At 36.1% G+C, this 13,596-nt stretch overlaps 1 protein-coding gene across 5 annotated transcripts in view; it reads left to right on the top strand.

The window, feature by feature from the left end:
- Window positions 1-13,596, top strand: part of KIDINS220 (kinase D interacting substrate 220) — a 74,213-nt gene that overhangs the window by 9,654 nt on the left and 50,963 nt on the right. For all 5 annotated transcript variants that reach the window (XM_030235363.2, XM_030235362.2, XM_018920590.3 and 2 more), the window contains 9 exons: window positions 2,138-2,236; window positions 3,625-3,723; window positions 5,242-5,340; window positions 6,277-6,378; window positions 6,808-6,906; window positions 7,564-7,761; window positions 9,600-9,698; window positions 12,023-12,121; window positions 12,787-12,885. In XM_030235363.2, the coding sequence (XP_030091223.2) occupies window positions 2,138-2,236; window positions 3,625-3,723; window positions 5,242-5,340; window positions 6,277-6,378; window positions 6,808-6,906; window positions 7,564-7,761; window positions 9,600-9,698; window positions 12,023-12,121; window positions 12,787-12,885 (993 nt within the window). The remainder of the gene's footprint in view (window positions 1-2,137; window positions 2,237-3,624; window positions 3,724-5,241; window positions 5,341-6,276; window positions 6,379-6,807; window positions 6,907-7,563; window positions 7,762-9,599; window positions 9,699-12,022; window positions 12,122-12,786; window positions 12,886-13,596) is intronic.

Raw genomic sequence — 13,596 nt, 5'->3', positions numbered from 1 at the left:
TAGAAGGGAGTAATTTTACCATCCACAGCCTCTTCTTATCCAGACATACTTTTATTTGGAATGTATTATCCTTTTGTGATACCTACTTATGGAAGATAATCAGAGTGATAACAATAGTAACTGTTCAGAAGGAGGTGAGAAGAGTGGTCAGGCTAAAATATTTGTTTTGCCAAAGCATTGCTTGGAAGGGGTCTCTGGAGATTATCTAGTCCTGTGTCCTGAGATGGGTTGGTTGGAGCCAGCTGGTGCAGGGCAGTCCCAGCCTGAGCCTTCACAAAGGTTCAGTGCAGTTCCCTCTGGGCATCCCAACCAGACACCTGAACCCTGTACAGTAAGGTTCCTATCTGCCCAGCCCGTCAGTGCCCTCTGCATAGCAGCACAAGCCTCAGGTGCATCAGCCACTCCTCCCAACTTTGTCCAGTCTGCAAAGGTGCTGTAGGTGCACTCTGTGCCATTGCCCCAGTCCTTCATGAAAGGGTTAAATAGGATCCCAGTATTGATTCCCTGCACTAGTGACTGGCCTCCAGCTGGACTTTGTACTGCTGATCCCTGTGCTCTGAGCCCAGCACTTGCAGCCAGTTTCAGTCCACCTCACTATCCATTTGTCTGGCTTGTACTTCATTAGTCTCCCTGGTTGTTGTGGGAGTCAGTGTTGAAATCCTTGCTAGGTATGGCATAAACAATGTCTCAGCTCTGCATCCACTGACCAGTGATGTCATGACAAAAGGAAGAGGGGTCAGTCAGGATTTCTTAAATCACTTGGCGTATTCCCAACTTAGTAACTTGCATATCTTAAAGAGCAGAAGTTATGACTCTTTTCTCCTCCAAAGAGAGCTGTTCTTTTCTAAAAAGTAGCATTTTATTTTCTTTTGATTTTTTGAGCATTCTAATTCCTTTTTTTAATGACCAGTACTAAAACTACTTCTTGTTGATACAAAATATACTTTAGGATCTAAAAGCAATGGTGTCCTTTTGAATGTATACAATGTACAGTAATAACAGCATAAACTTACATGAGGGCATAATTTTTCCTTGTGAAAAATTACCTTATAAATATCATTACATAAGGAACAGCTGATGGGCCAGAAAGCATTTTGTAAAGAATACATGCATTTCTCTGATTCTGTGTGTGTGTAAAAAGCAGAAAGAGTCATCAAGTATCTTTAGTAATTATATTATTAATAGTTTCAATTATGGAGATTAGTGATATTACTGTATTGTGATTCTGCATTGATTATTATTCTTTCCAGGGAAATTGCTAGTATATAGTTCCTAACATGTAGCTTTTGCATTGTTAAGAAACTAGTTAATTTGAATTTTCTGTATGGTGGAGAGAAAAAATAGAAGCAAGGTCAGGAAAAATTCTCTCAATTTTTTAAACTTGTAATTAATAAATTTACTGTAAAATTTAGCAAGTTTTACTTCTCAGCGTACAGAGCAATTGTATCTCAGAAATTTGCTGACACAAAAGTAGGCTGATGGAAGGGTGACAGATTCTAACTGACTTTTAAAATACTTCTGAAGGCAAATAAACCAGATTTTCTGTCTTTCATCTTCCTTGAGGTGAGACTGTCTGCTAAGAACCCATGTTGCAGAGGACAAGAGTGATGACTGTATTTCCTATGCTGTGAGATAAAAGTGGGGCATATAACCTGACTGTTTTTTCCAAGGCTTTAGCAACTGTTCCTCTAAATCAGTGTGCATGTTTTAATGGCCATTGTGGTTCTGAAGGTAGATATATTTCTTTATTAATTTTTTTTTTCAATGTGAATGAGTTACTCCAAGTTGTAGAGATGTAACATCTATTGGAGATCTCGTCAGTGAAGAAATCATTCAAAAAAGTAGATATTTGATAATGTAACTTTTTTCCTTTCAGTAGCCCTTTTTAATGTCTGAAATGTTGGGGTTTTTTGTGTTTATATTTTAATTTCCTATGGAACAGGATTTAATACCATATTCTCCATTTTTATTGCAAGTATGCGGTGTGGTTTCAACACCATTCCTTCTTACTACTTCTCAGTGGTAATTAAAAATAGAAACAATGTTGCTCTGTAGTTTCTGGGTTTTTGTTGTGTGGGTATGTGTGTCATTGTCATCATCTCCCAATGCATCTATTTTCCTCTCACTTTGATTTCAGAATGGCCAGACTCCGCTTATGTTGGCTGCTGAGCAAGGCAATTTAGAAATTGTCCAGGAGCTTCTCAAGAAGGGAGCTAATTGCAACTTGGAAGATGCAGTAAGTATTAGTATTTTATGTGATGGCCCCTTGCAGTGGAAGAAGAAGAAATTTCAAGGGGCAGGTGGAGAGAGGGAATTTAGTTTAGTGTTGAGCTCAGGAGGGAAAAAAGCAGGTGGAAAATGATGACATATATGAGAAATCTTATACAAAATTGCTTAGCTCATGTATTTCTCTGAGCCCTCATTAAGAGTAGGGATATTCCTCAGATGTTTAAAACATCTTGATCTCTGCTGAATTTGCTGGTGTTTCTTCTGGGAAATCAGAATAGAGAAATACGGCATCAAATATGAGGTCCAAGTGATTTTGCTTATCTTGGTGTTATTGAGGTCTGTCAGTGGGTTGAATTTTTGTTTATTTGGTAGGGTTTTTTAATTTGGTTTTGGTGTTTTTCCAATAAATACCTAGAGAGAATTTAGGTTAAAGGATTATTTCAGAACAGTGGCAGAGAGGGATTTCACATTTATGAATTGTCTTTGTGCCTCAGCAAAAGAGGTTGACTCCAGATCAAAGATGCCCAAATAAAAGGGGTGAACAGAACAGAGATATTGTTAGAAACTTTTGAAAGCTCTGTATAGTCCAGTGAAGAGTGATAACCAGGGAAAGGGTATCACTTGTTTTTTTTAATTCTGCACTTAGTTTAAGTGTAGCAACATGGATATCTAGGAAAGGTCTTCTCTGGAATCTGTCACCTAAAAAATCCAAAACAACCAAAACCTACCAAACAACCAAGTCTCTGTTGTTATGAGACATTTTATTACAGTTGCTGTAAATGCAACAATTTCTATACTTCTAGGAAGGACAGCTACCTTATAAATTGTTGCTCTATTTTATAAGTGTGTAGCATATAAAAAAATCAGTCCACACCTGGATGAGCTTTGAGCAGTGTGGGGGAAATAAACATAATGCAAAGGGAAATGTGTCTTCCTGAATTGATCAGAAATGTGAAAAGCTGTGGTCCTGATTACCCTGCATATCAGTCCCTTGAGTGCTGTTACACGCTATCTGTGGAGACTTACTGCCGCTGTTTTCTGTGCTCTTGGTTAGCATCTTGTTCCCTCTCAGCAGTTTTTAATACTTTGACCTCATTTTCTAATCCTTTGTAGGTACTGCTTCCTCCATATATTTATTAAGATCACCTGCAGTGAACTGAGGAGTGGAAAGGGCTAGGAGAGCACATAACTGGAGGGGAGATTTGGAGTAGTTGCTCTGTATTTCCATGTGTATAACTGGCATGCTGTGAGTTTATTAGTACTGTTATTATTTTACAGGACAGCTATTTTAAAGGCTTCTGTATTTCCTGTTGTGGATTAAACATTTGAAAACCAAGGTTACTTGTATTGAAATATTGAATATTACCTTTATAGCATTTTTTCCTTTTTTTCTAGGATAACTGGACAGCTCTTATTTCAGCAGCTAAAGAAGGACATGCAGCTATTGTAGCAGAGCTACTCAATCATAATGTCAGTTTGGAGCATCGGGATTTGGTATGTGTTGGCTTAGTGTAAAAATAAAATAGAGAAACACTTGTGTGAGTTGGAGTTTTTCAATTCCATAAAACTAAGGAAAGACCTTTCATTTTTACATTATGTACCCAGTGCTGTTGAAATGAAAAAGAATATATAGTTAAATATTGCTTTTTACAGCTGTCAGATGATTGCTTTACTGTTAATAATGGCAGCTGGTTTACTAGGGCTGCTATTCGCCCCCTTAATTTGCTTTGGAAAAAAGCTAAACTGAACATCAGTTTGATTTTGCAGTGTGTTTTGTATGGTGAGAGTTTTTTGCAGGAGGAGGATTGGTTTGTGGGGTTTTGGTTTTTTTTTTTGAGGTTTTATTTGGGTGGCTTTCTTTTTTTTAATTGGAGGTTTTTTTGTAGTGGCTTTTTTTTTAAGTATTCTGGTAAAATAAATATTATCTTTCCCAGAAGATACCTGTCTGTATTTGCTTTCACTCTGGACAGCCATGATTGCTCATACAGCAATCCTTGTTTTCAGTCTCCTGACACTTGCTTTCATTCATCTTGCCAAATTTTTAAATGGTAAAGTGGGCACTACAGTCCAACCCATCTAAAGAGTTACAAAAACTGCTGACATGAGTCTACAGTCAGATGGCCCTGAAGAGCTATAAACTGTTCCCATTGACAGGAGACGGAATTAAGTACCTGCAAGGACTAATTTTGTTCTGCTTAAGTTAAAATGTGGAAAACCACTAGGCATGAGTTCAAGTGCTTCCTTTAAGTGAAGTTCCACTCTGACTGAAAGCTGAGGCATCTAACCAAGATCTTTTGTTTAACATTAAGCACATTCACATGGCCAAGTGCTTGATTTCTAGACCTCTGCCAGTCAGAGGGATCTCTCACATCTCCAAAAGTGTATTATAAAGAAATAAATCAAAACTGTGTTTACAATTACTGGAGGTATACTGTTATTTTAAAATTATATTTGTTTACCTGACCTGTCAAATGCCTTAGGCAGTGACACCTCATTGTCTCCTAGCTTACAAACTTAAATGGGCACACCAGTGTAGTTTGAAATGAATTGCTCTTATTACTCCCTGCTACAGAAATCAAAAGTACATTTTCCATGTTAATTGATTTGGAATTTAGACTTTGTTTTAAGATATTGATGTGTTTCTTCTTGTTTTTTTGTTTTTTTTTTTAAATCCAGTGATTGGATTTGTATGCATTTGAAATCTGAATATAGTGTTCAGCAACATTAAGAACATGCTGTTTTCCCAAGTTTTGCATATAACAGGAAATTAGTATTTCCATACAGGAGCTTATTATTTATTTCTGAATAAATAGAATTAAAATATTGTGTGGTCAGTCCTTACTATATTTTGAATTTGCAGAATAGCCTTAGGACAAATACAAAATGAAATAAAAGTCATTAGTTTTTTTAAAACTAATGACTTTTAAGTCATTTAACTGATGACTTAACTAATTAAAAGTCATTAGTTAAGTATTTTTCAGTTTTTACAATTCTTTGAATTGTGTTTGCTAGGGAGGATGGACTGCCCTGATGTGGGCATCATACAAAGGCCGTACTGAAGTGGCTAAACTGCTGCTTGAGAAAGGAGCAAATCCAAACATCACAGGCATGGTAAGTTTTAGTCTTAAACATCTCCTTCTCCCAAGTGTCTGAAGTCTTGAATTGTATGCTTCATCTTATTATCTTGATCAAACATTTTATATTTTACTGTATGACATTTTTTACTCTACTTTATAAAGGGCTTGCTTTAATAATCTGTGTGATTGCCACTGGCTTTTTAAAGAATTTTGAATTTTTTTAAATTGAAGCAAATGGGTGTATTGCTCATACTGAGATTCAAATTATCAGGAGAGAAAATCATAGAAAAGTAGTGAATCTAATATTACTTGTATCACAACTGTCATTTTTCTGCAACTGTAGAAGTTAATAGAGTAACTAATGTGTGCAGTGTAGAAACCATAATTTGCTTTAATTGTTTCAAATTAGTTTAGATTATATGAACACGTACCATTCATGTTGGAGAATAAAAAACCCTAAGATTTTGAGATTTAGCTCATTTGTAAGCATTTTCTACAAAAGTGTAGGCGCTGAACAGTTTTTTTATGCTAGCAGTTCTCTGCTGTTGAGGCAAGGAACAATGAAGAAAGAACCCCAGTGGCCGGAACAACCTTTGTGATGGTTGGTTTTGTCAGGTTTATATATGCAAAATCTGTGTGCCTGGCACAACTCTTCTGCAGTCCTGATTACTCAGGGTTATTACACAGCTGTCTGTTGCTTCCTTTCTACCTTACAACTGTTCTTAGTAAGACAAGGATGTGAATTTACAAACCTTGTTTAAAGAGTTATAAATCAAAACTGGTTCAAAACAGTGGACATCTTCCTAGATGTCATCTAGGTGATGTATTAGATAACAATTATTGGTAATGCAGTTGGATTTATTTTTGTATATTCATTCTTCTATGGGTTTAACTTCTCTTGAGACTTGTTTTGTTGATGTAAAATAATTCAGATGCATAAGGCTATAATTATTTGTTTTTTAATTCTAAGCAATACAGTGTTTATCCAATCATTTGGGCAGCAGGACGTGGCCACTCAGACATAGTCCATCTCTTACTGCAGCATGGAGCTAAAGTGAACTGCTCTGACAAAGTAAGTTATACCTGTATAACATTTAATTTCTGTAATGTTTGATTAATTTCTTGTGAAAGGAAATCTATGAGTTCTTGATTAGAAAAACACTTGCTGTTATACTTTACCCATGAGATTAGAATTAGCATGCCAGAGTAAGTTGTTATACTTGAAAGAGGTTTTTGCATAGTATGCTCAAGATGGTTGTGAACATATTTCTATTTTCAGAGCTATTGGAAACCTTGCTATCCTAGGTTGTATAGAAAAATAATTCTTACAGCTGTCTACAAAAGAAAAATTGGAGTGGCTTTTCAAATTTTTGTGTTAATTCACAAGACCAAATCATATTTTTGTAAAAACTAAAGCAATGAAGTATGGGATAAATACTAGATTGTATGAGATACAAAATACAGAAAGCAATCTGATGAAGTGTTGTGAATGTTTTTTCAGTATGGAACCACCCCACTGGTTTGGGCAGCAAGGAAAGGTCATTTGGAGTGTGTGAAATACCTGCTGCAGATGGGAGCTGATGTTGACCAAGAAGGAGCTGTAAGTAACTGCATTTTCCAGTGATAGCTACATCTGTGTGTCCTATTTGGGTGTTTTTGTAAAAGAAATACCAAGAAATACATGAGACAAGAAGAAATGTTGGTGTTAGGGTGTTCTCCTTTTCAGCTATTTGCTGACTGCATGTGAGTTACTGAAATTTCTTAGTGCCTTTTAATGATGTAACTAGGGAGTTGTATTGACAGTGCAGACACCAGTATAAGTGTAAATTTTAATGACTATAAATTAATTTAGGTAATTGTTATCTGAATGTTAATGCTATCAGAATTCATTCAGTGTCCATGCCTGATACATCAAATATCCTATTCCTCAGTGCCATTTGAAAAGTAAATCAAACACTGATAATACTACGTTCCCATATGACAAGAAAATTATTTTATCATATGTGTGGAATTCAGGAGATAGAATAAACCGATCTGAGCTTTACTTTTTGCGTTTGAAGTATGTACTATTGTTCTTAGTTTATTTCTTTGTTTTTAAAAAGCATGTTTTTTGGTGCACTTTAAAACACAAAACTGAAGTAGCATTTGGATGATTAAGAGCGTGATGTCAGTGACTGTTCTCTTCTTATTTGAACTGCTGATATAATGATGATTGCTATATCCACTGTACAATAAAATCTTTTGGTTTTATTTAAAGAATTCTATGACTGCACTTATTGTAGCAGTGAAGGGTGGCTATACTGACTCAGTAAAAGAAATACTGAAAAGGAACCCAAATGTAAACCTAACAGATAAAGATGGAAATACAGCTTTGATGATTGCATCAAAGGAGGGACATACTGAAATTGTGCAGGATCTTCTTGATGCTGGAACTTACGTGAACATTCCTGACAGAGTGAGTAAATTTTCATCATAATTGTAATTTTATATATGTATAATTTATGTTTAAATACCAGTGTATGCAGATTTGTAAATATGTGATTTTTCTGGCTTTCTAAATTTTCTGCCATCTAGGGGTGTTTTTGTGTATTGCTCTTTTACAAGTACAATAAGTGCTAAATGTTGCTATGTGAAGGTAAAGGATAACTTGCTGAAACTACTCTTTTTCTTTGAGATACTTGAATTGAGAACCCAGGGCATCTGACATATCTGTAATGTAAGACTTATTCTGAACTAATCTGTAGGTTCGGGGTGGGGTAGTGCTGTTAAAACTGTAAACCATAGATTCTGTAAAAAAGAATGTATTCAGCATGTACCTTTATATTTTACAATAAAAACTTTTACTAGAAAACTTGCATATATGAGAGGGAGACTTCAGCTCTGGGTTAAGAGATGTAAATGTAACAATGTGTACCTGACCCATAAGTGCATTTCTCAGTAGAGAAGTGACATGAACAGTGCCCACAGTATGAATCTGCTTGCTGGCAGTTTAGGTTACTTACACAGGTGCTTTGGACTGTCTGCAGTGCTCTCTTGGCAGGGAGGTGTTTCTGAAGTGTCAGAGAGAAAGGTCAAGCACTGCTGTCTTGAGGCTGTAGTTGGTTAGATACCTGAACTTAGATGTCTCTATCAGGGTCAGTGACTTAGTTCAGAGAGGTTATATGTTTTTGACACTGCATAAGTTGGATTGCTTGGTGTTGCAGAGACTAGAGGAAAGCTTTCTAGTATTTGCCTCATAAATTTAAAATAATTTTGGATGCATTTTCCTGTATTTCAAGTGTCAGTGCATTTCTTAGATGGCAGTGTACTGAGCTACGGTCGTGTCACAACAAATTTGACCTCAGGCACTTAGCAAAGCAAACTTGTAATATTTAAGAAAATCCATTGCAATCCTCTTAGCACCTCTTTTGCTACAATGTTCTACAACGGTCTGCATTTCTCTGCTTTCAGGAGGGAGAAATTACAGCTTTCAGCCCAGCTGACTGCGTTCCAAAAATACACTCTTAGTTTCAGATGCTAGAGTAGGTTTTGATAAAGAAAATTTCTTGGTTTTCAGCCAAGTATGTAATGACTGATTGATGGGGCATTTCCTACTGCTGAGTTCTCTGAGTTCCACACCTGTGATTTTGCTATGCTTTTATTTATTTTTCCTGTTTCATCCTAAAAGGAGTAATAGGCAGTTTCAGGAGTATAAGGTAATTTCTGAAATTCTGGCATGTCCTTAAGTGTGTTAAAATCAGAAGCCTTAAACACAACTGTAACTTTGTCTTACGTATATACAACTTAATTTACCACAGCAATTTTTTTTTTATCTGAGATGAAATCAGCCTTTTGCTTTTTTCTTTATAATAGCATAGTGTATGTAAACAAGATAAATGTATTTAAAATTCTTGATGAGCTTTTGTCAGCTGTGAAACATCTCAAAGGGATTGACAATATTCTTGTTTGGTTGTAAGTAGGTTATTACTATGAGTGCTTGGTATTCCTGAATGGCTTTTTTCATATTTATTGTTAATTTACGCTGGATGTTTTTAGGATAGTGGTTTAAGCTAGATGTATTTATGGAGTGTTTGTTTTCCTGAACAATTGAAAAAAAAGTCAAGAATTTTTTCTACAATAAATACCCATTTTTTCAGAGGTAGTTCTATTTTCTGTATCTTTCTTTTTTAATATGAGTGGAGATTTCTTAATGAGACATAGTGCATATTTGGAAGCTATAATTCATTCTCTGTTGCATTTCTTGTTGGTAAATGATGTTAATTCATGTTCAATATTCTTTCACATTTTTTTTAGAGTGGAGATACAGTGTTGATTGGGGCTGTTAGAGGTGGTCACGTTGAAATTGTGAGGGCCCTGCTCCATAAATATGCTGATATAGATATCAGAGGTCAGGTAAGTACAACAGTGTAAATGTTAGAGTACTTCTTAAATAGGATGTGAATCTTTATACCAAACAATTATACTGTATTCCTGAAAACAGGGCGTTAAAGTTTGCACTGTCTACTCTGTAGGAAATTCAAATTGCATCAAACAGTAAGATACATCACGTTGCTGTGCAGGTTTTAAGATATAAGATACATGTAATTGTAATGGCCTGTTAAGCACAGTTTTTTCACTTAATTGTATAATGGTTGAAAAGCAAAAGATGTAAATTGAACTTCATCTGCAGTACTGAACAGATTTAGAATAATGTCATACTTTAAAAGATACTTAATATAATGATTTTAGTCATATTTTAAATAGAATATCAGTGAAATGTGATGCTCCAGAGATTGTATCTGTTGTCAGAGCAAATCTGTTACTGTGCTTGGTTGGTTCTGGTCTCCACCAATTTTCTGTGTTGCTTCCTGTTAAACACTATTAGTGATTTCCATGTTTTCTACCTATCTTTTCTTTCTTTTTTGTCCTTTGATTAAGGTATTAGTTTTACTCTTCTACTGGAAGCTCTCATTCAGCATGGTACTTGTGTTTGTTCCATTCAACTTGCTTTCTTTTGCTTGAAGCTATTCAAATCACTCTGCTTTGTTGGCAATGGGTTCTGCCAAGTTGGTACACAAAACTAACTGGTCACTGAGAGCTGTGAAGGTTCAGTGCCTGCTGCTGCTGCTGCAGAGCGTCTCTGAGAAACCAGCAAGTTTTTATTCTCAAGAAAAAGTAGCATTTGAATCTCTTCCTCTAACCTGACCTTGGCAACCCGTGTATCTCAGCTTCTGGCTGTGACATGGGTTTGAAAATCTGAAGCTTTTCAACATTTTCTTGCTGTGACTGAAGCAATACAGAAACAGCAGGAGGATGCAACGTCTTTGGTAGCAGGGAAGCTTGTGACTTCTGGCAGCATGAGGCTGCTTGAGTGGCAATTTGCAGTGGTTGATCTAGAGAACACTTCTGTGGCCTTATAGGAGGCACAGCAGGAGTCAGTACCATCAGAGCAATATTTTGGCTCCTCACTTCACATCGTAGTTTAGGACCAGCAGTATCAAAATTGGAGATAAGTGCTACTTCCCTACTGGGATCAACTTCCCTGCTGTTTAGCACTGCAGCCAGCACCTGCCTGCTGGCCTGTTCTGGGGAGATGTGTTGACTGCCCAAATTTGTGATGTTTCAGAAATATAGCTGAGTCTTGATCAGCCTTCCAGCAATGGTGTTCCTTGCTGATCATTCATTCATATGGTCACTAGCTGATGGATACCTTCAGCAGATAGAACATGACTGAAAGGCCATTGAGAGTGGGTGTTGGGGCAGGTGAGGGTTCAGGCAGTGTTTTCCTCAGCCTTTCTGGGAGTGGGAAGGACCCAGCTGGGAGCACCTGGCTGTGTAGCTGATGTACAGTTCAGGCTGATGTCTTGGAAGCCAACTCACTGAAGGACAAAGATGAAACTCAGGTGATTGGAGAGGAAAGAAATCTTAGTGACTGGGCTTCTTAAACTGTTAAAAAAGGTTTTAAACTCAGTTTGCTGTGAGGCCCATGAGTGGAAGAGAGAGAGCTGCAAATGAAAGAAGTAGGAAAGGTAGAAGGCTGCCACTTTGATATCGTGCTTAGAAGTAGGTGTGTGTTCAGAGGCTATTCTTAAATGTCTCTACACAAATATGCATCAAACAGAGTCATGATGCAGTCAAGTCACTAGGCTACAGAAAGATTGTGAAAGTCTTCCCGTATGTGAAGGCTTTCTGGGTAGCACACATCCACACATCACTGGGAGGAAAAGAAGATGACAGAAGCAGATTTGTGGCTATGAACCTTGCCCCAGGTTTACTGATGAAATGTCAGGCTGATCAGTGTTCTGGTACTTTGTGTTGCCTTTCTTGTTCATCTACTTTTACAGCTTCCCAGCTTCCATGGCCTCTGAAAAAATGTTGGTTTATTTCATTAGGTAATTTGTATATTTGAGTTAGAACTGAATACTTACATGTTGTTTCAGAAACTTTTTCAAGACAGGTTAAATCTGCTTGGATTGTTAAAGCTCTTAAAATATTTCACAAAGTTTTTCAAAATAGATTTATATTCCCTAGCCAAATTTGCATCCTCTCCTCTAAATTCTTCTGTTATGCCAACTAGATTTGTTGACCTTTCCCTTTGCCTTCAGCTGTGCTAAAACTTGCTGTATTATATGCAGTTTTCAATATATAGTAGTTGTACTTTAAATACTTTTTTTGAAATTAATCCAGCTAAATCCAATGAAAGTACTGTTAATGTTTAATACTATTTTTTTTTTTAGGATAATAAAACTGCTTTATATTGGGCAGTTGAGAAAGGAAATGCTACAATGGTGAGGGATATCTTGCAATGCAACCCTGATACTGAGACATGTACCAAGGTAACAGTTAGAATTTTAATTGAATTGCTTTCTTTAATATCTGTTCTTTTCTCAGCTCTTGTGTGAAGATCATACCAAATTCAGTTTTTGTGAAGTGTTGGTACGTTGAACACTGTTAATTTTTTTTTTCTTGAAATAAGGCTTCTCAGCAATAGTAATATTCCCTCTGTTGATAAATATGATTTCTTGTTAAATAGCAAACAGGGATAGCAGGGAGCATGTGGATTCTTTACCTCAGCATCATTGACGTGACCAGCAATAAGAAGTAAACAGCAAGTGCTACTGGAAACTGAGGAAAGAAATTTCTGATATTACTAGGCATGAGTACAAGCATGTGCAGCAGTAAGGAAAAAAATAAGAGAAGTAGTTGGCACAGCATTGAAGTATTTTCAGATATCTTGTATTATATCTGAATTTTGTCTTTCTCTATTTGACACTGTTATTGACAGAAATGTATTTTGATCTTTGATTCTGATTAATCTAGTACTGGGTCTGGGATGCTTTTACACAGACATAGGTGCTAAAGTGTTGTTGCTTGCACAGTAGCACATTTATTTTTAATTATCTTAAATATTTTTGTTTTAATTTGTTACCCAATCACTATTTCTTTTTCTTGGTTTTGGCTATATGGAGATCTTTATATTAGTCCTACTTTTCCATTTTAGGATGGAGAGACACCACTTATAAAGGCAACCAAGATGAGAAATATTGAAATAGTAGAGCTTCTTCTGGATAAAGGAGCTAAGGTCTCTGCTGTAGACAAGGTAAAGAATATTTGTTTGTTTACTTTAGTATATTTAATCATTTTAGTTTTGCAGCAGGATTTTGGAGAGAGCTGTTGAGGCTAATACAGAAGGAGAGCTTCTCATATGGTTAATAATTAAATAGACAGTAAGACTTAAATGCTTAGTCTCCCATATGTTTAATAATTCAATAGAAAGGAACACTTAAGTGTAAATTTGTTTCCACCATTAGTATATTGTTAGGTTTTGGTTTGTTTTTTATTAGGGTGCTCTTAATTACTTAAAAGAAAATCCAGGCAAGGAATAAAACTTTCATAGATAAAACAGCTAATTCTTAGTATACTTAAGAAGAGCATAGAGAATGGTTGTCATTTGTCACTAATGTTAGTTTTTGATTAATAGACATTAAACTAAAGAATGCCAAGGACAAATACAGCTGGTTATTGCTGTCTTGTTATGCATTACGTGCTTTGACTGCAAACCTCTTAAATACAGGAGCATTTATTTGGTGCTTTTTTAATCTCTTATTTAGGGTGAGTAAGTAATTGACTTGATGCAATAAGAAAGCTTCTACTGGGAAGTTTTTAGGGAAGTCTGAGCAGACATTGAAACCATTGTAACAAGCACTATCTTTTGTTCCAAACCAGTCCCTGAGTTTGCCTGTAGACATTTGTTTCTACACAGAGACTGCAGTTTTCATGAACTTTAAGATATTTATAAACATTTCAGAAA

The sequence above is a fragment of the Serinus canaria genome, chromosome 3 (assembly GCF_022539315.1).
Source record: "Serinus canaria isolate serCan28SL12 chromosome 3, serCan2020, whole genome shotgun sequence".
Taxonomy (NCBI): Eukaryota; Metazoa; Chordata; class Aves; order Passeriformes; family Fringillidae; genus Serinus; species Serinus canaria.
This window is presented reverse-complemented; position numbering and strand designations above follow the sequence as displayed.